Source organism: Amphiprion ocellaris, chromosome 6, assembly GCF_022539595.1.
Source record: "Amphiprion ocellaris isolate individual 3 ecotype Okinawa chromosome 6, ASM2253959v1, whole genome shotgun sequence".
Taxonomy (NCBI): Eukaryota; Metazoa; Chordata; class Actinopteri; family Pomacentridae; genus Amphiprion; species Amphiprion ocellaris.
This window is the reverse complement of record NC_072771.1, coordinates 3,197,092-3,224,155: the sequence shown is the minus strand read 5'-3', so window position 1 is coordinate 3,224,155 and position 27,064 is coordinate 3,197,092. Positions and strand designations below refer to the sequence as shown.

At 35.7% G+C, this 27,064-nt stretch overlaps 1 protein-coding gene across 4 annotated transcripts in view; it reads left to right on the top strand.

Annotated features, from left to right (window-relative positions):
- LOC111586344 (ral guanine nucleotide dissociation stimulator-like) overlaps nt 1–27,064 on the top strand; it is an 87,524-nt gene that overhangs the window by 1,028 nt on the left and 59,432 nt on the right. Inside the window, exon 1 of one of the 4 annotated variants that reach the window (XM_055011281.1) lies at nt 3,747–4,027. The exons of 1 other annotated variant lie outside the window; for it this stretch is intronic. In XM_055011281.1, coding sequence (XP_054867256.1) covers nt 3,998–4,027 — 30 coding nt within the window. In that variant the 5' untranslated portion in view covers nt 3,747–3,997. Of the gene's footprint in view, nt 1–3,746; nt 4,028–11,744; nt 12,341–23,078; nt 23,516–27,064 lie in introns of those variants that run through there. 2 more of the 4 variants (XM_055011283.1, XM_055011280.1) reach the window with 2 other exon arrangements.

Sequence of the window (27,064 nt, the reverse complement as noted above, 5' to 3'; positions counted from 1 at the left end):
TGTTGACACTAGTTGGGATAAACCAAGGCACTTAATTAAAGGTGCAACCATTAATCTACATAATCCAGCTGTTTTTCTCAGCAGAATGACCAAATGTTATCTTGCATTTTTCACTATTTACTGACATTTAATGGATAAAGCATCAAACATCTGCTGGCTTGTGTTTCTCCGGTGTGAATAGCTGCTGTTTTTCCTTGTTTTGCATTATTATTAAGTCAATAAATTGTTTTTTTGATAATAGAGGAGACAAATCTAGACATTAAATTAAAGCTGCAACAGTTAATCTACATTATCAAGCTGTTTTGTCATTTTTTGCAGCAAAATTACCAAATATTGTCATGCATTTTGCACAGTTTATTGTCATTTTATGGACAAAGCATCAAACATCTGCTGGTTTGTGTTTCTCTGGTGTGAATAGCTGCAGTTTTTCCTTGTTTTGCATTATTATAAATTCAATATTTTAGATTTTATTGGCAAGACAGGACCAACCTAGACATTTAATTAAAGCTGCATCTATTAATCTACATAATATAGTTAGGATTTGATGCTTATTTATTTATTTATTTTTGCTCTAAATGACAGTAAAGTGAATATTGGGCATTTTTTTCTGTCATTTTACTGGCTTACTTTTACTTTTGTCTGTACACAGCTGCAATTTATCTAATTTATAGTCTGTAAAATGTCAGAAAATACTGAATCAATGTATAACACCTGAACTTATATAGCAATATTTGGCTTGTAAAAGAAGCAATCAGTTAATTCATTGTCAGAATATTGTTATTATCCTCGGATAAGAATGTCTGTTATGATTTAATTTATTAATCACATAAGACTTAAATTAATCTATAATTTCAATTAATCATTAAACTATTTCGTCAGCGGAATAAAAATGAACTAAGTGATTAGTTGTCTAGTTGCTGATTGACTTTTTGATATTCAGTTTTCAACTATTTAACACCCAGAGACATTTATTTTGAAAAGCTGGAGCCAGAAAATTTGAAAAATGACTCAAACACCAACTAGATTTGTTGATTTATTTCCTGTTGATTCATTTTCTGACTGCAGCAGCATTAAATTGATTAATTAGACGAGTTGTTTGTCGAGTAAAATCCCAAAACCTCACTAAGAAAAGGTGCTGTAACCATCGATTTACTGATCAAAAATCAAACCTTTTCTCATTTAAACAGACTCTCCTTTGGGTTTTCAAGCAAAATAAACAATTGTGAAAGACTTTTAGAGATGGTTTTGTGTTTGTCGTGTCCTCCTGATGTTCTCCGGAAGGGAAGCTCTTCAGGAAACGAGCTCATAACCTCGTCTTTCCAAGAACTGTGTCGGTGTTACTTCCTCCTGTTTACTCCCACAGCAGCTTCAGCCGCCATAAACAGAAACATAAATAATCCAGCGCAGAGCCAGACATGAGATTTGTTTCTGCAGAGCGACGGCTGTGAGGTTTCAGGAGGACTTCCAGGTCTTCGTGTTGGTTTTGTCTCCGGGGAAATGCTCCGCTAATTATTCTGTTAGTCGCTAATCAATCTCTGTTAATTGTGTGTATTGATGAGTCGTGTGGCGTTTAAAGACGAGTCACAACAAGAGCCGAGTGACAAAAACAAGCTGGAAAAATGCAAACAATTTACTGGTTGGATGTTATTCTTAGCTGTACGTCACTATTTAAAATTAAAACCAATTCCAGCATTTAATTAAATGCGTGGTTACAAGATTAAAAATCATTTTGATGTATTGTGTTGACATAATAATGTTGGTAATTGCTTAAAACGTAATACTGTGTCTAATTTAAACTCAAATTTCTGCATTTGTTGATTTAAAAATTACTTCAGGTTGAGTTAATAGAATTTAGTTTAATAACTTTTATTTTTAATTGAATAAAATTACATAAAGATCCTTAAAGACAAAAGTATTTGTGTCAAAAAAGTACCAAAAATGTTACATATTAATGTTATGTTAAGATTCAGTTACTATTTAAAAAAATGAAATATTCTGCATCAGTCCTGATTATAACCACCAACAAATTTATTGTGATGCTTTAGTATATTTTATTCAGCGCGAGATAAAAAAAATAACAACTTTCAGGACCTTAAAGACTAAAATGTAAAAAAAAAAAAAAAAAAAAAACCCCACCATAATATGTCGCATTATAACAGTATTTTTCACATTAAATTATTGTTTTTTAAAGTCTACATAAGTTTTGATCACAGCTGCCAAACATTTATTAATTTCTGGGATTTTATTCCTTTAAATACCAGTTTGTTTACATCATGTCACTGTTGTTTTTAACAAAAAAAAAACCCAGTTATTTTCCAGATATTGATTATTATCTGTAAAAATACTACAGTTTTGGCATAATTAGAAAAATATAAATTAATAGTTTTTTCTTAGATTTTTCTAGTTATTATCTGTAATTTAACAAAACAGGGAAAATCTGTAAAAAAAAAAAAAATAAATAAATAAATAAATAAATTAATTAATTAATAAAAATATATAATTATTATTATTGTTATTATATATATTTTTTTACAATTTCTTTTCTTTAATATACAAATTATGGCATATCTGTAAAATAATATTCATTTGCAAATAAATTTTTTTTCTGTGATTTTTCTAGTTATTATCTGTAATTTGGCAAAATATGAAAAATCTGTAATAAATAAAATAAAAATATGATAATAATAATGATAACAGTAGTAATTATGATTATTATTATTAGTGTAATTATTATTGCTTTATTTTTTATAATTTCTCTTCCCTTTAATATGCATATTTTTTGGCATATCTTTAAAATAATATTTTCTTTTTTTAATATGGAAATTAATACTTTTGTCTGTGATTTTTTTGAGTTATAATCTGTAATTTAACAAAACAGAAAATCTGTAAAAAAAAAATGAATTAATGAAGTAAAAAAAAAATCTAATAATAATATATAAATTAATACATTTTTACTGTGATTTTTCTAGTGATAATCTGTAATTTCACAAAATAGGGAAAATCTGTAAAATAACATTAAATTGCTTAAAATATTACAGTAAAACAGTTAAACATTCATATAAGGAGCAAAGCTCAGACATCAGGATGTGTGCTTGGTTAAAAAAAAGAAGATTCAACCTTGATTTCTGTTGTTATTTTCTCTATTTTCCTGTCTTACGTATGAAATATTAACACTCAGGAGTTTTTGTGCAGCTGTAAAAGCGAACGTTCTTTCCCTTCGGTGAGAAATCTGCCAGTAAACATGATGAATGTGTGTCGAAGGTCGTTGAGAAGCTTCCCACTGCCTCAGTTTAAAGAGCGTTTAACCCTCAACACCCCGTAAACAGCCTTCCTGCTCCCCTCAGTGCAAATCCTGTTTCCTCTCGCCGCCACTACTCATGTTTATCCTCTTTTCAAGCATTTATTTGCCTGCTTTATTTATTTATTTAGTCTCTGTAGGAGTCTCAGATAAAGCTGTAAGCTGCTCTATTTTCTGCACAAGCCACTCTCTTCTGGAAGCTTGACTTCACTCCAAGCATATCTGACATCTTTGTCTGATGGTATGTGACAAGAATCAGATTTTTTTTCTCCAGTTTTTAGTCCCGAAGGGTTTTTTCCTTTTCCTTTTTTCTTGTTTTCATTAGTTTTGTGTGCGTACTTGGAGCAAAGGCCTTGAAATCTCCAGTCTGGAGGAACATTTTTGTGCTTGAACAGTGTTGCAAAGTGCAGCTCCGCCGTTGCTTTTGGCCTTTTTTTTTTAACTTTCTCGACAGCAAATGAGCTTTCCAAAGCCGCTCCTCATGGCGGCCGTTTTGTAGTTTCCAAGTGACCGGATCGGTTTCGCGTGTGCAGACGCCGTAATCATTTGCAGACGTGTTCATGCTGAGTCAAGGCAAGTTTTTCCATCCAGAGGCTGTGCAGGCCAGAAACATGAAGTGTAACTGCTGATGTGAAAAGTGGAGATTCTGACGTGTTCCGGATAGAAAACGGTGACAGAAGAGGCCTGAAATCTCTTCATATGTCCATCTTCTCTGCTCTGACAAATGAGGTATGATGATTAGAACATCTTACGTCTGATTTAGGTGCTTCATGTCGACATAAATCACATTTTTTTTTGCACAGATCTGATCTGAAACATTGGAAATAACTTGGTTTTTCCTGCATCGACTTGAAGAAAACATCTCCTACTTGCACAGATCATTTTATCAGGATAAAATGTTGGCGTTGCCATAAACATTACTGCATATATTCAGTACAGATATTACAAATATGTGAGCATAATTGCGTCTACTGTAACTCTGACGGTTCAAACACACTTTTTACTGGTTGTTTTTAGCTTTGTTAGCTTTTCTAAAAGCTTAAAGGTAGCAGATTTCCTCATTTTCATGTTCACAAAACTTTACTTTTTATCTTTTTGACAATCAGCGTGTGACTGAACAACAAAAATGTGACACCTAAGAGCATTTTTTGTATTTTTAGTGCAACAAAATGATAATCAGTGGACAGAAAATTCATAAATTTTTTTTACTTTTTTAAGCCAAAGCTGGAAAAAACAGTTTTTTCAGCTCATGAAATGGGATTGTTTGATATTAAATTGAATTTTGAAGTTTTAAGACGTGAATTTTGGCTTTGAAAATGTGTGTTTTTACTATTTTCTGACTTATATGGCTCCGGCAATGAACCAACAAAGAAAATAATCTTATATTTGTTTTTTTATTTCATCGTAAACCTTTTACTGAGGAGATTTTGGTGGGTTTTTTTGTTTGTTTGTTTGCTTTTTACCCCAGCAGCTTTACAGTTTGTGTGCTGAATTTGATGTCCCTGTATCTTCTCAAACCACAATCTTGTTTTATATTTTATGAGTTTTACATCCCTGCTTCCTAAGACAATTACCCATAATATTGCAAATTAGGAGTGGATTTAAATGTTTTTTAGGTCTAATACTGATTCTTATCAATCAGAGAGACCAAAAACTGAACTAAATTTGCACTAAAGATGAAAACCTGAGTGTCAACATTTAGAATAACACAAACTCCAACATAAAAACTTCATTTAAATGTCTTTTTTTCTGTTTAGATTTGATAATCTGTGATGATCTTTCCACCCAGTAGTTACCTGAAATAATTTTGACTTGTTGTGCCACAAGGTGTCGTCTGAACTTTACCTATCTGTGTGTATAACACGAGTTTGTTATTCATATTCTTAGTAAAAAAACAAACAAAACAGAGGCTCCCATGTGTGCTTTCCTAAATGAAGAGAGAATCTGTTGCTTGAGGCGTCCAGACTGTACATCGTGTTCTGACCCTGGTACACATCCATTAGCTTATCAGCATCAGGCAATAATGACAGAATCAGCTTTGGGACGGATAGAGAATGATCTCCACCATGTTGCACCAGAAATAAACATGAATATCTGTTATTTAATCCAGTAGATAAAACTGTGAACCCCCAAACCCACCAGCGCATTTGATTGTTCGTTAGAAAAGTCACCAAAATTACACCAATAATCACAACCAGATATTGTAAAAACAGAAAAAATCATTGGACTTTCAGCTTTCCAACAGTCCTTGAATGCATCGTGTGTAGCGTACAGTTTTTTTCTGGAATGAGAACCTAATCTGAGGTTAAAATCTGGTTTATATGTTTAATAAAAATCACTTTATTCTACGTGATTTGTAAAAGAAATTACCAAAAATAAACAGTTTGCACCTGATCCTGCAAAATATAACGACACATTTTGCACATCCAGGGCCAACTGAGAAGCCATGAGTGACTCAGATACGACAAAAAATTAAAAATTCTGAAGCTTCTCAGCTGAACTGCAGGCAGTGTTTCTACAAAGCGGAGAGGAGATGATGAGGAAAGATGCAGAGGAAAATCAAAACTACTGGATGAATAAAATAAATGCAGCATGGCTCAGAAACAGTGAACAGAGGAGCAGGTTGCTGGAGATACATTCAGCATGGTGAAACATCTTTCTACTGATGAGCAGAGTAGAGAGGAAAAGTCTGGACAGGCTGGACTAAGAATTCTCCAAAATGATCCAAATAATAACTCAAACTTGTCATCTTTATTAAAATTTCAGTCATTTTAAACTTGTTTTAGGTTATTTTGGACAATTTTTAAGTAGGTTTAGACAGGTTTGGGGTTATTTTGGATGATTATTACTTTGGACAGGTTTTAGGTTAGTTTAAGTTATTTAAGACACGTTTTGGGTCATTTTTGATGAGTTTTTGAGTTATTTTGGATAATTAGATTGACATTAAAATGCAGCATGGCTCAGAAACAGTGAACAGAGGAGCAAGTTGTTGGAGATACATTCAGCATGGTGAAACATCTTTCTACTGATGATGAGCAGAGTAGAGAGAAAAATGCAGAAATAAATATCTATAGAATAATATCCAGTCATCATTTTTCTTCCCAGTGTTGATAACATCTGTGGACACTCAGAAAAATGTTGGTTGTTTCTTTATTTTTGTGCAATCAATAGTCACAGAAATTGTACTTTCTTTTTTCTTATTGGGATTTATTTTATTATAAGATAGTTCTAATTCCTCTACATCTAGCCAGAGTTGTGCTGTTTCCATTAAGGTGAAAAATTAACCCACAGTGAGTAAAAATGTAACAGGAGCAAATAAAAACCTGTTTGGATTTCAGAGAGTTAATCTGCAGTATCTAGTTTGATTCATCATCAGGTTGATTTCATGTCTTTGCAGATCTAAACCTTTGCAGGACGTTTGCTGTCATAATAAACCGCTCCGTCTGAGAGCGTCCTCGATGTTTTCTCTTCAGAACTCATCAGAAACTCATTTTTACCTCCGGCTGGACTCCATGTTGACGTTTTGATTCATTCCCTTCATGGTTTTTGCAGCTTCGAACCTGAAGGCTTCTGCAGAATCTCAAAAGTACTTTCAGTCAAAGTCGTCCCTCAGTATGTAGGTCAGACGGCTTTTACCCCAAATGGCTGATAGAGAGGAAGTTCGCTTTGACCTGAAAAAGAAAGGAAAAAAGCAGCCTCGGAGTTGTCAAAACGTGCCTGTATTTTGTTTCTGAAAGCCTCTGAGGTTTTGTGTTTTTATCTCACAGATCGAATGATTCTGCAGCCGCTCTGCAAACGTACGGAGCTCAACCTGGCTGTGTAATTATTAACCAAAATAAAAACAGCAAAGAGCACCTCGCATTGATTACTTTAAGGCTCTTTCTTGCTTTCGTGCGCTTGGCTAATATTTGCATTTTTACAGGACAGTCGGTCTAAATAATTTAAGTGAGTCCGAGCCTGTAGTCTCTGGGAAACAAAGGCAGAATTCAGCCTTTAGTTCGGATGCAAATGAGAAGAAGAAGAGAAGATGAAGTGCTGCTTTAAAGAAACAAAACACAGACAGCAGAAGAAGAAGAAGGAGTGAAGAAGCAGCCGAAGGAAAAAGAGCGATAGGGTCTGAAGCACCGCTGGGAACTGCTTTCAGATGCAGAGGCCGTCCCACGGCTGAATACTGTAGGAGAGCGGTCGTCATGGAAACAGGGAGGCAAAGCCGGCTCTTCATAGGGCTACATAAGATCAACCCCCCACCTCCTCCTCTTCTTCCTCCTCTTCCTTCTCTACAGACTCCCAGCCAGGACAGGAAGGCAGAGTTTAACCTGCAGGTCCAATTAATGTGGACTCAGACAAAGACAGGACGGGCGGTGCAGGTACACAATGCTGGAAACCCGCTGAAAGCTGCGAGATGTTCCAGAAAAACTTCAGAAAAAACACATTCCTGTTAGCACAACTGGTGCTACTTTATTGCCTTCCTTAATCCAAGACTCAGCTTTTAATTAGATCGGTGGGAAAGTAAAAAAATTACCTGTAATCCATGTAAAATGACCCTGTGACTATTAATAAATTTGATTAATTTGTTTTATTATAAGCAAAAATGAAAAACATCTCGAATTTTCACCTTGAATGAAAGAATTTGACACTCATAATTTCATATTTCTTGGCATTTTTATTTGCTCCTGCTGCATTTTTAGTCACTGTGGGCTCATTTCACTGCAACATAAAGTCTTTCACCTCTATGGAAACAACAAAACCATGACACATTTTATTCTCAGTAAACTACCATAGAGCTGCACTGAATCGTCAGTCAGCAGAAAACTAACATATAAATAGAATATTTGTGTCAACACCTCCTGGTTCCAGCTTCTCAAATGGGAGGATTTGATGCTAGTAAGTGGAAATTTCTGGCTCTTATTTCTGCTAATTTTTACTCTGCCAAGGAGGTGGAGCCTCGGTGGACTTATGTGATAATTGCCGTACATTTGTCTGTCTGTCTGTCTGTCTGTTAGCAACATTATTCAAAAACAGACTAACGGATTTGGATGAAATTTTCAGGGAAGGTCAGAAATGACACAAGGACCACGTTATTAGATTTTGGCAGTGATGCAGCTTATAGTCTGGATCCACATTTGTTAAAGATTTCTGTATCATTGTGAGATAGCGGCACAGCGTCACTGTAACTATGACAACGAGTGAACACTACGTCATGATTGCGATCCTACTACAAATCCACCGCTGTGGACTTATAGGGACTTATCCATTGGAAATGATACAAGGAACAATTGATTAACCCCTAGATGCCTGTTGTCACGAATTTGCAACATACCGCTTTCATTCAGACTGCAGCTGAGATAGTGTATCCGTTCCCCCAACGCCAGTTTGTACATATTCAATACGTACCTGGGAACGTTATGCAAGCACTGGTTTCTCATAGGACCGATCGGAGTGGGACTGTATTATTATATATCTGTTATTGTTGTATATCTGTTCTATGTGTGATAGTGAAATTAACAATCTCCACTTATTTTAGCATCAGCTAGAAAGAAAAAACACGCAAAAATTGTTTGTTATTTATTTGTAATTAAATTCAGGCGTCAAGGGATTAAATTGTGGGGATGTTTCCAAGTCCCATTAATTCCGCTACATATTTAGGTCACGTGATTTGGTATCTGTACATAACATACACATGCGGGGGGGGGAACGACCTGAATATTCGGTTCGGTCCGGTCCGTGAGGTCAGAGGCGGTGAGCTAACAGAGTAAAGAGCCGAATTTTTGGCTGGGTTCGTAACGCCCGATGGGGGGGGGGACGAATATTTGGATCTCAAAATTAATATCCGCATACCACCATCGGACCGGATATTCGGGTCCAGCCCTAGCAACAGGTTGAAGTTTCATGGAGAAAAGTAAGCAATGAAATTTTTGTCAAACTTTTCAGAGAATAACTGAAAACATACTTTATTGTGGTATATCGTGATACATATCGTTATCATGATATAAAATAATCCATATCGTGATATATGATTTTTTCCATATCGCCCAGCACTAATTTCAGCCATTGGAAATGATGTAACAACTGAGCAGCTTTGGAGGAGTACTGTACTCTCTGAAGGCTTTCCTTGTTTTTTATTAATCCAGTAGGTTTGATTTTCCTCTCATTCTCTCTTGATGTTTCCTCTGTGAACACACTGCCTGCAGTTGAACCAAGAACTGAATGTTTGTCACGTGACTGTTGGTCACAGCCGAGTCAGTCATGGTTTCTCAGTTGTGTCAACAAGCGTACATTTTTTAAAAATTTAAATTCTTAACATCAGGTGCAAACACTTAGTTTTGATTAATTTAATCTAAATGAGGCGTGTAGAATAATATAAAGTGATTTTGATGAAATATCACAAATTTAAGCCCAGATCTGGTGTTTTTTTCCCCCCCAAACCATCAAAAATTAGAAAATCCTTCTGCGTTTACAGTTTGTCATCCTGATAAATAATGTAACTTTTAAACTTGCCAACTCATTTTGGTTCTGAGGTTTATTTTTGGCAATTTTTTTCAAAACAAGAGGCATGTAGAATAAAGTAATGTCTGATAAAATATCTCTCATTTCCCCAACAGAAGTGTACGTCACACATGTTATCGTCAAGGACCTCCAGAAAGTTGACATTCTGATGATTTTTTTTCCCGTTTTTGAAGCTTCTGGCTGTGATAAATGATTATTGCAAACTTTCAAAGATAATAACAAGCCTTACAAGTCTGCTGCTGTGTTTCGGTGCTACATATTAAGTTAACAATGATTTCTTTTACAAATGAACACAAGTTGCTGCAGAATGAACAGCACTTGTTGCACTTTCTAGAGGGTTTAAGTTTTATCCGGTGGGACCAAACGACGGCAGAATGTCTTCAGGTTTTGTGAACAGAACTCACAGCACAGGAGGAGGCTGTATTGTTGGTGCCTGTAAACCTGCTGCTGCTGCTGCTGCTGCTGCTGCTGCTGTTGCTGTGGTTTGTTCAGAGTCTGCTGCTGACCTGGAGTCACGTAGCGACGCTCTGCTGCAGCGTTCATTCACTCTGTGTTCATTTGAGAAGTAATAAAGGCCACAGAGGACGTGCAGCATCATGTAAACGTATAGATAACATCTCTTATTGGTGCTTTTGGCCTGCAGCTGCAGGAAATTAAAAGCGTATTTGTCACGTTAGACGTCAAAAGCAGAACTGGGTGGAAGAAGAGAAAGTTATGAACGCACTGTCATGTTTTGTTCCTCCTCTGCATCACTTTATTGCTGATTTTTACTAATTATAACAGTGTTTAGTGTATTTTGCATACATTCTAAACGTCAGTCATTATATCTGTAAATCTCCACCTTTCTATGTCATTTGCACATTTCTGTATCACTTCTATATTATATTTTATATATTTTAGCTTATTTTATGTTATTTTGCTTTCACTTTATACCCTAATATTCTGAGTTATCTTATTTTTTTACCCTTTTATTGAATACCCATGCTGCTGTAGCAACTTAATTTCCCTCCGTCTAAGTCTAAAACATCTTAATATTGCTAAAAAAGATCTCAATACTTCCCTAAAGTCTTTAAATGTGTTATTTTGTCTCACAAACTGACTCACAAATAAAAACATGATCAAGACAAGAAATTAACTTCAGATCTGCACCAAATTTTAAAAGTTTTACTTCAGAAAAAATACAAAAACAATTAATTAAAAACCCTCTGATTGTTGATTAATTGTTTTTATAAGAGGAATTAAAGTCATTTTTGCTTTAAAAATAACAAAATGAGTAAAAATCTTCCAAAAAAAATCCTAAAAATATCTAAAGTGATTACATATATATCAGTAAAACTTCTAATATATTTTTTTAAGAACATTCACAAAAAAATCAACCAAAATCCAGCGAAACTTGCTGGATTTTGGTTGATTTTTTTTGTGAATGTTCTTAAGAAACATTTTTAACATTTCTTTTTTTCCACCAAAAAATGTCCACCAAAGACTTTCCAAAAATTTTGAAAATGTGGACATCAGAAGTTTCACTGTGAAAACATGTTTTTTTTCCACATTATCAAACTTTAAAACGGGTCAATTTTGACCCACAGGACGACACGAGGGTTAAAGCTTCTGGCTCAGATAAACGGTATAATTTTGTCAAAACAGAAACTCCCTAGCATTGAGTGCATATTTAATACATTTTATATAAAGGCTTTTTTAATTTTTATAGAGCTTTTCTGGGCACTCAAAGACGCTTTACATAAAAACAACATAACAATCATAAAAAGGACACTCAGAGGCAGGAACTGAGTGTTTTTGACATTTCTCATGGACATTAATGAGAACAGACTGTGATTCATGCGTGGAGCTGCTTCGTCTTTACTGGGTCACGCAGACCATCTGGCTCTACAGGAGCAAAGAAACAGAGCAGCTGATTAGATGGCTGCAGCATCGTGAAGCCGGAGAGCGTCGGAGCTCCTCTGTGTACCTGCTGCATTTCACTCGGCCGGGTTTCTCCTGTTTTTATCCTGGTGGACGCATGCATGCAGCTCTGCAAGTCTGAGCCTGAACGTAGCACAGAAGAGAGAGAGGGAAATAGAAGCGGTGGAGGCATCACAGCTGAGCGTCGCCGAGCTGTTGGGCAATACCCCCAGAAGACGGAACGACGAGAGAGGAGGAGGAGGAGGAGGAAAGGCGAGAAGAGGAAGAGGGAGGGAGGCTAGCTGGTGGCTGGGAGGAGGAAGGAGGAGGAAGGAGGAGGAAGGAGGTGGAAGGAGGTGGAAGGAGGTGGAGGTTCCTCTCGGTTCTGATTCCTCGCTGGCTTCCTTCAGAGGCACAGCGAGCCAGTTAGCCGGCCAGCGTGGGGAGTTCCCTCTTGGTTTTTATTTTTTGTTTGCTTCTGGTTTCATTTTTAATGTTTTTCTCTGGCCGTCGAGCTTGGCATCGGTGCGTTTGGCGTGCACCATGGAAACCAAATTGTTCAGCCTGCACAGAGCGCTGGCTCAGCCCGTCAGGATGTGCATGCTGGATTTCCCCGTCACCATACTGGACGACCTGGTGAGCCGACATGCATGTACACGCCTGTATGTAGGGCGGACATTAAATTATAATGGCGTGCCAGTGTGTGCGGGTGCTGTTGTCTATGTGGCAGTGTGTTTGTGTGTAGATGTGCGCTCGTGAGTGACACGGTGTGAGTGTGTGTTCGCTGCAGTCATAAAAAGAGCGTTAAATGTACGTTTTCATGCAGCGTCAGCAGGTTGAACACTTAGTTTTTGGTGTTTTATGTTAGTTAAGCGTCACTTAATGGGTCTTTCTGCACATTTTCAAGGTTGGCATTTAATTAATTACTCGATTCATTGTTGAATGTTTAATTAATCACCAGCTGTTTTGATAATTGATCAAAAAAATCCTGAAGGCTCTAATTATATCTTTTTAAATGTGAATTTTTCCTGTTTTCTGTCCTCCTCTGTAAGCTGAATGTCATTTCTCACCATTTTCTGACATTTTTTTTTAGGTCAACTAATTGATTAATCGAGTAACTATACAACAATTTACATAAAAAACAGTGTAATATCTCTCATTCCAGCTTCTTAAATGTGATTTTTTTTCTTTTTTTTGCGCCTGTATGACAGTAAACTGAATATATTTGGGTTTTAGAAATGCTTATAGACAATTATCACAATTTTTGAATGTTTTGTAAGTCAACTAATCGATTAATCAAGTGAGTAATCAACATTTTACAAAAAAATTTGTCTGATATCGCTCATTCCAGCTTATTAAATGTGATTTTTTACTTGTTATTTTGTTTCTTTATGACAGTAAACTGAATATATTTGGGTTTTGGGACGCACTGATCGACATTTATCACCATTTTCTGACACTTTCTAAGTCAAATAATCGATTGAGTACATAATCGACAGATAATCAGTTTAAGTAAAAAACAGTCTAATATCGCTCATTCCAGCTTTTTAAATGTGAACCAATTTTTTTCTAGTTTTTTTGCTCCTTCATGACCGTAAACTTGATATATTTGGATTTTGGAAGCGCTGATCGACATTTATTACCAGTTTCTGACATTTTATTGACCAACTAATCGATTAATCGTCAGATAAATCATCAACTGTTGTGATTATCAGAACACAAACCAGTCAAATTATGTGATTTCACCTTCTTAAATGTGAATGTTTTTTTTTTTGCTTTCCGTCCTTTTTGGGAAGCGTTGATTGATATTTTCTAGTATTTTATTGACCAACTAATTGATTAATTGAGTAAATAATGGACAGATAATCAGTTTTAGGATAAATTTGTCGGATATTGCTCATTCCAGCTTCTTAAATGTGAAATTTTTTCTTGTTTCTTTGCAACTCTATGACAGTAAACTGAATGTTTGGGTTGTGGAATAAACTTTTCACCATTTTCTGACATTTTACAGAGCAAACAACTAATTGGTTGGAATAGTAACTGACAGTTTATTTGGCAATGAAAAAAATGTCAGTTGCAGCTGTGGTACACTTAATGCTTGTGGATTTTAATGTATGTCAGCGAGCCTGCAGCTGTTTCCTGGTGTGTAGTTGTGCGTTGTGTGAGTGTTTGTGTGTGGTTTACAGTTTAGGATTATTGTGGTTGGAACAGATGATTCTGACATGTTTGAAAACATTTTTCTTGTCTGCTTTTGAGTAGAAAAGTATATTTTTTTCTGCATTTGACAGATTGGACTAATTACCGGCTAGTTAGAGGCTTTTAAACAAGTCATGTGACTCACCAGGAAGTTTGTTTCGTCTTGACTCTGGGCTTCCTTCAGGTGTTGTGTTTGGATGTATTTCACCGTCTGTCGGCTGCACCTGGGTAACACCTCTGCTCACCTGGGAGCCGTCCAGGCTGCCGTGGCAACCGTCTCCACGCTCAGGGAGGCCTTTGACATTTGGACACGTTCGGCCGTGTCTGCGTTAATCCCACGGCGGCTAACGAGCGCGTTCCTGAGTCAGCTGGTTAATTAATCCTGAAACCATGCAGAGATTCAATCAGATGTTCAACCTGCAGCGCTGCAGGATCTTTATCTCTGTTTATTTTTCAGTGTTTTCTTTTAAAAGATGCTATTTTTTTTTGCCCTTTTGGATCATTATTTCTTGTGCTTTCGTGCACCCACTGAGCTGTTTTTGCTTTTATGAGGCGTTTAATGCTTCATGGATATTTTTTTTGACTGAAACGGAGCAGGTGATAGACTGAGCCTTCAGGCCAGCAGACAAACCACACATTATTATTTTACACGTCTGCGCTGCCGTCTTTGATTTTCACACCTCTTCATTCGCTGCTGCAACACAGAGAAACAGCAGGGCTTAACAAATCTGTAGATTTATTTATCTGGCAGCTCAAAGTGTGTGGACCGTCCAGGCTGCTGCTTTTCATCAGAAATCATCCAACTCTTTATGCTGCAACTTAAATTAATGTTTTAGACCAGAGGTGTCAAACTTATTTTAGTTCGGGTTCCACATTCAGCCTAATTTGATCTCAAGTAACCAGTAAAATCACAGCATAATAACCTATAAATAACCACAACGCCAAATATTTCCAGTTTTATTGCAAAAAAGTACATTCTGAAAATGTTCACATTTAAGGAATTCTTTCTACAAAACATCATGAACAACCTGAAAAAATAAATTCAATTTCAGCAACATTCAGCCTCAGTTTATCATTTCCACATTACAGCTTCCAGATCACAGAGTGTTGACAAAGGAACACAACATTTAGTCACCTGGAAATGAACCATAGAGGATTTTACTTTATGATCAAGATGACAAAAATCAGACACAAAACAACAAAAAATGAGACAAATACATGAAACAGAACAAAAAAGACAAAAATTTGACAAAAAAAGTTACAAAGCGACAAAAAAAAGCACGAACAAGAAAAATGAGACAAAAAAAAAGACAAGTCAGAAACAAAACAACAAAAAATAGACACACAAGCGAGACCAAAAAAGCCACAAAACGACAAAAGTGACAAAACAAGGAATATAGCAAAACACAAAATAACAAAAATAAGACAAAAAACAGAAGCAAGACAAAAAGAGAACACAAAACAACAAAAACATGAGACAAAAGACAAAAGTCAGACAAAAAAGACAAAAAACAAAAACAAGACAAAATAATACAAAAATGAGACAAAGCGACAAAAGAACAGTCTAGTATTTTAGTTTATGATCAAAACAACTTGTCATGGTCTAGAAATTATTTTAGGTTTATAGTTTTACTGATTTACAATCTGCAGTTAATGTCTTCTCTGGAATTTTGACACTTTGATTGGACCCTCTGGAGGACCAGTTGTGGCGACCGTCTGAGCAGAACCTCAGGTGTTCAGGAAGTTTGTTCCACAGGTGAGGAGCATAAAAGCTGAATGCTGCTTCACTAGTCTTGGTTCTGGTTCTGGGAACAAACAGTAAACCTGGTTCTGATGACCTGAGGGCTCTGGATGCTTCGTATGGAGATCAGAAGTCCAGGATGGATTTTGGTGTTTTGTAGACCAGGAGTGTGATTCTGAACTCTATCGTTTGACTAACAGGAAGTCAGTGTAGTGATGTGAGGACTGGTGTGATGTGGTCCAATTTCCTGGTGTTAGTTAGGACTCTGACAGCGGCGTTCTGAATCAGCTGCAGCTACTTGATTGATTTCTACTTAAAACCTGGACACACACATTACAGTAATCTAACCTACTGAAAATAAATGCACGAACAAGTTTCTCTGCTTCTTCTCTAGACAGGAAACCCTTGTTTCTAGAAATTATTAGTCTAAATTGATACTTGTCAACCTAGTAGGTACAAATAAAACACCTTTTATTAGTATTATTAGTGTCAGGCTAGGTGTCCACATACTTTTAGTCATGGAGTTGTGTTATTTCTTCCTTTCAGAGGTCAGTATTTAGGTTTGTGGAGTGAAACTGGTCCTAACGGTGCGTTCAGGTGCATTTAGATACACAGAATTAAGCAGCTCTCCTTACAGTAGAAACCTTCCACCTGTGGAAACACTGAACGAGTGTTTTCTGCCGTGTTTGAACCCGCTGCCCGGAAAATCTTTCCATCTGTGTGTGACTGAGCTGATCGTGTTCCAGCTTGTTGTCGGTGACCTGAACAGCTTCTTAGCACATCTGCAGAGCAGCTGGGGTTACGCTGGTGTACCAAAGCTGAATATTTCATACGGTCTGCTGTCTGTTGGTGTGAGAGCTGGATCTCTGCTGGATCCCTGCTGGATCCCATTCCCTGCTAGATCTCTGTTGGATCCCTGCTGGATCCCTGCTGGATCTCTGCTGGATCCATACTGGAGCTCCGCTGGAGCTCTGCTGGATCTCTGCTGGATCTCTGCTAGATCTGTGCTGGATCTCTGCTGGATCTCTGCTGGATCCATGCTGGAGCTCTGCTGGATCTCGGCTAGATCTGTGCTGGATCCCTGCTGGATCCCTGCTGGATCCCAGTCCCTCCTAGATCTCTGTTGGATCCCTGCTGGAATCCTGCTGGATCCCTGCTAGAATCCTGCTGGATCTCTGCTGGATCCCTGCTGGATCCCAGTCCCTGCTAGATCTCTGTTGGATCCCTGCTGGAATCCTGCTGGATCTATGCTGGAGCTCTGCTGGAATCCTGCTGGATCTGTGCTGGATCCCTGCTGGATCTCTGCTGGATCTCTGCCCTCAGCTGTTGGCTCTCGTCTCTCTCTCTAACACTCAGACTGTAACACCTGATTGTGTTTCAAGTGACCTGGATTCTTCAGGGGTCGAACCGAGTCGGTCGCTGCTCCCTGCTATCAGTCTGTTGTTTTATGGAGACTCACGGCTCAAATAAAGAGCAAATCTAAAAAAAAGTTAAAAGTCTGGCAGCAAAGTGATGGAAAAAATATGTTGAATATCCGTAGAATACTGTCACATTCAAAAACTGTAAAAATGAAGAAAATATTAGCAAATATCTGGAAAATCTTTATATTCTTAGTGGAGTTAAATACAGTAAAACAGTGTAATTTTACTGTCTGATGTTGTAAAAGAACTAATTACTATTTATTTAAAAAAATATGCATTTCATATGTGAACATTATTGCCTTTTTTGCAAGTTTTTTCTTAGCTGTTTTTACAGTCCAATTAATTAAATTTTGGGATTTTTTTTCTTTCTTTTAGATACTATCTGTAATTTTCCAAAACAGGGAAAAATCTGTAAAATTACCGTAAAAATGTAATAACTATTTTGCAATCCTAAATATACATAATAAAAACAGGATACAAGTTTTATTAAAAGAATAATAAAATAACGATTGAAAAACAGATATATAGATAATTACACATCTAGAGAAGAATATCTATACACAGTCGTGCAAAACAAAAACTGCTAATATAAAATAAAAATATTCTTTGATGATTTAAATACAAAAATGAAGTATAATTTTATGGCCAAATGTTGTAAAAGAGCATATTATTTTTTGTAAACATACAGATTTTTTAAATGGACGTTATTTTCACTTTTCTTCCAGTTTTTTTCTTAGTTTATTTTTACAGTCAGCACGTAAATGAATACTCTTTTTTGATGGTTTTATGAGATTTTATCTCTAATTTACTAAAATAGGGAAAAATCTGTAAATTACCATTAATCACCATTTTTTAAAAACCCTTTCATAAGATTTTCTTTCAAATAATGGAAAATGTCAGTGATATAATAATATTCTTTGTTGATTTAAACACAAAAAAGGCAGCTTAATATTATGGTCAAATTTTGAAATTTTTTGTTATTAAATTAAAAAATAAATAAGATACAGATTTTTGATGTTGACATTACCACAGTCAACTTGTAAATATATTTTGCAATATTCGTATTTTTGTTTTATATTTTCATTTTATTTTAATTTTTTTCATGTGTCCCAAAACAAATGTTTTTAATATAAATTATTTGAAATGTTTGATTAGCATTTAAGATGAATAGAGTGCAAAATTAATGTGACACATGGATTAATAGGGAGAAATGACCTGAAAATGACTGAAATTACACACAAAAAAATCTATTTAATCATAAATATAACCGAAACTTTACCACATCTCAGGAAGCAAACTGCTACCACTATATATAGTGTTAGAATATTCTAGGGGATAAAAACTACATTTCTGACTTCATAACTGACTCATGCAGCCTCTCTGACAACTAATGATGTCATTTTCAGGATGAATCTATGATCTCTGAGTGGCTGCAATCACCTTTTTCCAGGCAGAACGTTTGTTTGTTTCAGCAGCAGATCATAAAAATAAAAATGCACAGAGTTTAGATTCACTGCTGACAGCCAGAGACGGTCAAAAGTTTAGCTGCGGTCAACAGTTCTGACCCGTTCTGATCCGTCCTGAACCGTTCTGACCCGTTCTGAAATGTTCTGACCCGTTCTGATCCGTTCTGACCCGTTCTGACCCGTTCTGATCCGTTCTAACCCGTTCTGAACCGTTCTGATCCGTCCTGAACCGTTCTGACCCGTTCTGAAATGTTCTGACCCGTTCTGATCCGTTCTGATCCGTTCTGAACCGTTCTGATCCGTTCTAACCCGTTCTGAACCGTTCTGCTCCGTTCTGATCCGTTCTGACCCGTTCTGATCCGTTCTGAACCATTCTGATCTGTTCTGAACCATTCTGATCTGTTCTGATCCGTTCTGACATGTTCTGACCCGTTCTGAACCATTCTGACCCGTTCTGAACCATTCTGATCTGTTCTGATCCGTTCTGACCCGTTCTGCTCCGTTCTGAACCGTTCTGATCTGTTCTGATCCGTTGTGATCCGTTGTGAACCATTCTGATCCGTTCTGACATGTTCTGACATGTTCTGATCCGTCCTGACCCGTTCTGATCTGATGGAGCTGTCAAACTGTCAGCTGCCTCTGATTGGAAGTCTGCAGACGTGTTGATAATGTTCTCGCTGAGGTTTACTCTCAGGAGAATCTTATTCAGAGGTTTTCTGCAAACAATGAGCGTCATGAGTGGAGCGTCTTCTAGCAGATTGTTGTGTTTAAGAACAACACAATGCAGATTTGTGTCCTCGGGCAGGAAGTGTACCGCTAACATCCCAGCTCATCACACAGATCATCTGCTGCTGCTGGGGGACAGAGGTCCAAGGAGACGTAGAAAGAGAACGTTAATGTCTGACAACGAGGTCTAATGACTGGACAGAAAGAAGCAGTTTAGCTGGAAACACTGTCTGCAGGGTGAATTAGTTTACTGGGAGAACTGGGAGCAGCTGTCGAAAGGACAGAACCACACTGGAGACCAGATTATAGCAACAGAGCGCTGGAGACTGCAGGTCGATTTTCTTGTTGTTTGGTTCATTTTTGTTTCTTTGAGCTGATTCTCATAACAGCTGAGATGGTTTATACACTGAAAGTGTTTATTTTCATTAGAATAAAGTGCTTGGGTCATGGAAAGCTGCACTGCAGTCAGTGCTGCTCTGCAATAAAAGAAAATATTTGCCTTTTTCTGTAATTTGGTTAAGAAAAAGAAATTATGCAAAAAAAGAAAAGTTAAAAAATGATGGTGTAATAATTTTTTTGTCAGATGTTGGGGAAAAAAACAAACAAAACCCGCCCAAATTACGGCTTATAGAAACTATTTTTGATGTTATTTTTGACATTATTTACTATTGTTTTGGTTTTTTAAATACTAAAATGTAAATGTCTACTTTTAGCTGTGATTTTCCTAGATATTAACTGCAATTTAATACAATTTTTTTGGGTTATTTTTCAATCTTTTTTTTAGTTAAGAAGAAGAAATAATGCAAAAAAAAGGTGGTATGCTGTAATATTAAATATATCTCTGAAATAAGTAGATTTTTTAGCTGATTTAAATACAGCAAAATTATGCGACAGAGCAATTTCTTAAAAAAAGTTTTTAATGTTTGCATTACTTACAGTTCTAGCCTTTTTCTTTTACAGTCAGTGTGTACATAAATGCATTTTCCTCGATAGTAACTGTAATTTAATTATTCTGTTTTATTAAACATTTATTTATTTATTAAATATTTAAATATAGATATTTTTCTGTTTTCCATTTTATTAAAATGTATTTAAAATATTTTTAAATACTTTTTTATTTCAAATAATATCAAAAAAATCTGTAAAATAATATTGTGAGCAGTTATAAATACATTAAAACAGTTTAATTCAGTCAACAACAAGTTATTGTTTGAAAAGTGCATTAATTTTTTTTTGATGTGGACATCATTTATAGGTTTGGGTTTTTTTTTTTTTTACAGTGAAGATGTAAATTAATTAAAGTAATTTAGTTAATTTTTCTTTAAAAATGTCAAAAAATCTGTTAAATAATTGTTAGCAGATATAAATACATTTAAACTGTTTAATTCATCTAATAGTTTTGCAACAGAACTAATTATTATTTGTAAAACTACAGATTTTTAAAAATTCTTTTTACTGTGAAGACGTAAATTAACTTTTTTTTTCTTTTACTGTACATTATTTATAATTTTGTGAAGCAGGAGACATAGAAAATACCCCCAAAAGTATTTACAAAAAACTAAAAACATCTGTAAATTAATTCTGTGTTTTCCTGATTCAAATATTGTAGAAAGTATGTCATAATTTTTGGGTCAAATGTTGAGGAAAAAAAACAAACTGCCTCGGAGTCGACCGAACCAAATGAAACGCTGCAGCTTGACTCTGATGATCAGTCGGTAAAAACACTCAGGATCATTTTTGGGATTTTCCTGAACAAACAGAGGCTGGTTTGTTATTTTGGGCTTCAGAGAGCGTTATTTTTTTTTTTAAATGCCAGGAGCTGGAGGAGCACCTGAAAGCCTCCGCTGGCTGGAATAATAGCAGGGCATAAATCCAGAAGCTGTTAGAGGCTGTGAATAGGAAGCTGCCTGTTACTGGGAAACTCTCTCTGGTTTTTATTCAGTTGTTTCTCCCAGTGCAGCAGAAACGAGGCGTCAGTCGGTCTGTGGGAAAAAAAAAACTAAAAAACTCATTGAATCCTTAAAATTGGAGCTAATTAATCTGTGGCGGTCAAGTAGAAGCCTTCCTCTTTTTATATTTCTGCTCTTTTCTAGATCGTGTAGATCAGTTATTTATAATTTTATTGATTAATTAAATATTTTTCTCATTGCATGGGTCTGTAAAACACTAAATTAACCTGCATCTATCATATAAATTGGACTTTTGTTTTATTTTAGGCAAAAATGGCAAACATCTCCCAGTTACAGCTCCTTAAATGTGAATTTTGATGCTTGTATTTGTACTTTTCTGGTCATTTCTTTGCTCCTGTCTCCTTTTTTCTCACTGTGACTTCATGTTTTACTTAATTTTATTTTGAAACAGCAAAATCATGGCTAGAAGTAGAGAGAACGTGCCTTTTCTACACTTGCATTGCTCATAAATCATAAAAATGTGAAAAAGAAACCAAAATGAATGTTCTTTGATTACTATTTCATTAATGCAATATTTTCCACATTTCCCTAGTTATTAGCATGTAAATTAATGCTTTTTTCTGTGATTTTGCTTGTTACTATCTGAAATTTAACTAAACATTTTCCTCTCCGTACAAAAATGTCCAAAATTACCTGAAACTTTTCCAAAATAACTTTAAAAAACTGTCCAAAATGACTTGACACTATTTCCAAATGACAGTTTTTGAAGTGATTATGGCCAGTTGGGGTAATTGTGGACAAGTTTTTGTCATTTTGGACCATTTTTAGCCCAGTTTTGAGCTTCTACTCATCATCAGTAGAAAGATGTTTCACCATGCTGAATGTAACTCCAACAATTTGCTCTGTTCACTGTTTTTGAGCCATGCTGCATTTTACTCTCAGTCTAATTGCCCAAAATGACCCAAAACTTGTCTAAAATAACTTAATGTAACTTAAAACTTGTCCAAAGTAACATAAAATCATCCAAAATGTAGAATAATGTACTTTTAGTGAAATCTTATGATTTTAAGCTCAGGTTTGATGATTTTCCAGACAAACTCCATGTCAGGCGTGATTTATTCAACAGTCATAAGAAATCTTTCTGTTTACAGTTTGTGTTTCTGATAAATGTTGTCATTTTGGTGATTTTTTTGTGCCTTTTTATATCCATCGGCAGGTTTTAGGAGCAGTTGATCAATCACGTGGTTTACAGAAATGGATTATATTTGATTAATTTAATTCAAACATGCCATGTAGAACCAAGTGATTTTAATGAAATATTATGATTTTAAGCTCAGGTTTGGTGATTTTTCTGGACAAAACTCCATGTCAGGCATGATTTATTCAACAGTCATAAGAAATCTGAAAATCCTTCTGTGTTTACAGCTAGTGCTTCTGATAAACGGTGTCATTTTGGTGATTTTTTTTCCCTTTTATATCCGTTTGCAGGTGTATCTGTATTACAACATACTCTATATCAATCATGTGGTACTACAAGCAGAAGTACTTGTTCATACATGATTGGAGTACATTAAAAACTGTGTAAAACTCCACAGTAACAACTCTGCTAGATTGCGCAAGATCCTTTTGTCTTCCTGTTTGTTCTAGTTAATAGTTTAAACGTGCACACACAGGACTAAATCTAGAATTATTCCTCTTGTTTTGCACCAAATAAACCAAAATACTGACCTGAATGTGGCCTAAAGCACTGCAAAAGCTACTTAAATGGTTTGTTTTGGAGCTACAAACCTACTAGAAAGGCGTTTTTTATTGATTGCATCACTCTGAACAAGCCTCTTCCTCTCAGGATAAAGTTGTCGAGCAGGTAAACCGAGCCTCCGCTGATAGGATCTGGACTTAATGACCTTCTCTGGTAAAACGGGGAAGTTCCTTGGAGGTGCGTTGCTTCATCTCCAGCTTTCAGTTTCTCTCGTAGTGCAGAAAGAATGTCTGTCGGCGTCGTGGAGTTTTGACATCGGGTTTCACTTCACCTTTCTCAGACATGACCGAGCTTCTGGAACGCCGCTCTGTTGTTTCCCAACATGAGTTAATTTTTTCTAGTGTTGTTCGGCGCCTTGTTGACACAGCTGGGAAAGTAAACAGGAGCGAGGCGAGGGCCGCTGGGGGTTCGGCCAATCTGTGACGAGGGGAGTGGGAGCCCCCGGGCCGCCGATGGGGTTTTACTCTGCGGGGTCGTTCGGATCCAGCAGGTTTTCGTGATGTGGTGCTGGAGCCGGTGGACCTGTGGACTGCTGGACAGGACGGGTGTCTGCTGGGACCAACAGGATTATTACTTCAGGACGGTCACACAGGTTGGAGGCTTTATTACCACACAGAAATGCAAAGAAACTCCAAAAAGACTACATTTTTATAGTTTTTCACAGTAAATGTTTCAGCAATTTACTCAGAATTTTCCTTTCTTTCCCCTAAATCGCAAACAATTGCTATTAAAATCACAGAAACAATAGTATATTAATAAAAAAAAGGTACATAACTTTCTAAATGAATCATAACAAAATAATGTCCACATTAAAATTCAGTAATTGAAACCATAAAATATCAAGTTTTCCTTTCTTTAAATCAGCAAAAAAAAAGAAAAAATTACAATTTTTTGCTGGAAAAAATTAAAAATAATAAATAAAAAAGTAACAATTATTTTACAGATTTTCCCTATTTTTGTAAAATTGCAAAAAATAATTGGTAAAATCGCTAAAAAAAATTGTATATTAATAAAAAAAGGTGCATAACTTTCTAAATACATAATAGAAAAAAATCAAGCCAAAACTGTAAATAATGTCCACATTAAAATTCAGTAATTGAGACCATAAAATGTTAAGTTTTGCTTTATTTAAATCAGCCTAAAATAAAGAAAAAATTACAATTATTTGCTGCAGAAATTTTCTAAATAATTAAAAAAAATGTAACTTATTTTAATGACTTTTTCTGTTTTTTAAAATTACAATAAATAATTGGAAAAATCACAGAAAAAAATTATAAATTTACCTGTTAATTGTGAACAAAAAGCAAATGGCCAAAACTGTAAATTGTATTATTGTTACGATTTTAAATCAGCAAAAAATATAATTACTTTACAAATATTTGCGGTTATTTGTAGGAGGAAAATATGTATCCTCACGATTGAAAATGTTTAAATAATAATATAATAATACTAATAATATTAATTCTATTATTTTACATATTTAATATTATTTATTAAAATCACAGAATAAATTGTATATTATTAAAAAAAGGTGCATACCTTTCTACATAAATAATAAAAAATAATATCCACATAAAATTCAGTAATAGACACTGTAAAAGGTCATTTTTTACTGTATTTAAATCAGCAATAAATAAAAATTTGCAGATTTTCAGTTAGTGTTTTTCCACTGGGAACATTTTGATAAGGACTGTTGTGAAATATTGATCAAAATGAGGGTTTCTGGTATTGATTAACACCCTGAAGAGGACCAGTAATGACACCCTTTAGCTGCTGTAAAATGGGAATTTATATTGTTATGAATCACACTATTATTTGGCTTATTGTTGGCATGATCTGACAGATATTTCCTATTTAAAAGAATATACGGAGTTTTGTATGATTAGCATTGACTGAATTTAATATTCACTTTTATTGCTGTAGTTTGTGCTGCTTTTGTTGTGTTGAGTCAGACTAGTTCTGTCCTCCCAATTAATGTGAATAATAAAACTGAATACATGAGCTCTGCTGGGGATTTAGAATTTAACAATTTACGTCTTAAAAACAACAGCAGTAAGGCCTAAACACTGCTCAGCCTGAAGCTCAGTGGAAAAGAAAGTCCCTCTGTGTCTGGACCAGATCTGCGTAATCAAACTGTATAATCAGAATTCTGAATTAAAGAGGGAATTAGACCATCTAAACACTGTTGAGTCTGCATTAAAATTTATACAACTAAGACTCCAACGAGTTTCAAACAGCAGATATGAAGCGACGCTCGATAAACCTGTTGAAACAGCAGCAGTGGGTCGTGTTTTTCTGACAGATGTGGGTCAGAGTTGAAAGGTTTGGAGTCCTCGGTTTGATTTTAGCTGAACAGGTTGATTCTGTCTCTTTGGTTGTGACTTTGCATGACGGGAAGCACGATCGATCCATGTACAGTCAAAGAAATTAATCCGTTTTGTTTAATTTGGTGCATTTTGTTGTGAGTTCTGACCGTTTGATGAACCAAAATGTCCCTTATGCTCGTGTAAATGAAACCTCAGTTAACAAAACTGGTTAGAAAGTTATTTTAATTCTCAGTTTGCTATCATTTGGACACTTAATGCTTGCAAAAACCTCTTTTGAAGGCTGTTAAATATGTGCAAAAACCACAAACCCAGACATATTAGACAAACTTCACTTCATTTTGACTGAATCTCAGAACAACCGGAGATAAATAAGGTCATGGAGGCAGCACTGAGGAAAGCTAGAGCACTTTTTAAAATCCAGGTTACAAAGAAACACAACAAGGTGTGTAAAACCAACATAATGTTCAACAAGGTAGAAGTTTCAGTCCAAAGGAAATGAGATTGAGGTCAAATCAGAAAAGACTCTCGAGTAAAAGTTTGTTATTCAGTCTGGAGACTCGAGGCCCAATGCTTTGTAGTTTTTCCACTGTAGTTTTTCGTTCTAGTTCATAAAAAGTTGGATAAATAACCAACAGAGAGGCTGTGAAGGTGCTTAAAAGTCATCAGTGAAACCTTAAACATGCTAGGAATCGGCGAAAAGAGGCTAAAATAGGAGCAACAAGCTCTTGTTTCTTAGTTTTTGGTTCTAATCTGCTGCTAAGCTAACAGCTAACCTGCATTAAATGAAGCTTCACTACACTGAAGCTGCTCCCAGAGAAATGTTTCAAGCTGAACTACACCAACATGACAGAAGTAGTTTATGTAGCATGGTGATATTTTAATAGAATTCTAATTTTATTCATTTGCTGCATACAGACAGTAAAAACAAATTGCTAGCTAGGAATTAGCCTGCGTTAAGGAAGTGCTTCTTTTGGCAACGTGTATCCATGTGCAGCAGCGGTGTCACCTACTGATTGTTTTATTTCAGAAATGCTCAGGAAAATGTGCTGTTAGCATCACGCTACTGAGAAATATAGCGACGCGGCTGCTCAGCACTGCATATTAGCTGTAATATATTTAATTTTCAAGCCTCTGTCATGGTCTTAATTAGACTTTTTATACCTGAACTGAACATATGCAGTCACAATAGCTTTCTACATCACCAAAACTGATGGTTCAAGTTGCTGTATGGGTACTTTTGACCCATCAGGTTTTGTCCTATATTGAAATGATAACAGCTAAAATTAAGGATTGTTTTTTGTAACAAAGATGCATCTTATCATAGAAAAGCCCGAGTTATAGGAGTCATTGGAAACTAAAGACTGACATATATGATATACATGGTCTTTGCAAGCATCTGTAAACATTTGTTCACGACTGTATATACGCTTAGAAGTGCAGATTTGGTAACATCTGCCTCATTTTTCTGAAGTTAGATACATAAGCTGTCCGTGTCTCCTTCCTTCTATGACTCAATGATCTTAAATTATATCAGAAACTGTGCGTTTTGTAATAAAAAACATAAAAAAGCTGCACTTATCTGATTTGATCATTATAATCAGATCAGATCAGATAAGAGGTTTGATTCTAACCTGTTTAAATCCCCTATCAGAGTAATTTCCAGCCTTCAGAGACCTGCATCTTGTTTTCTGAGACTCTGATACCAGGTGAAGAAAACCTGTCCAACCTATAATCACCACAAAGAGCCTCTGGGATCCAGAAAACACCACTCAGGTGGAGTTAATAATTCCAGTGTGCGTTGGAAATGAAAGAAA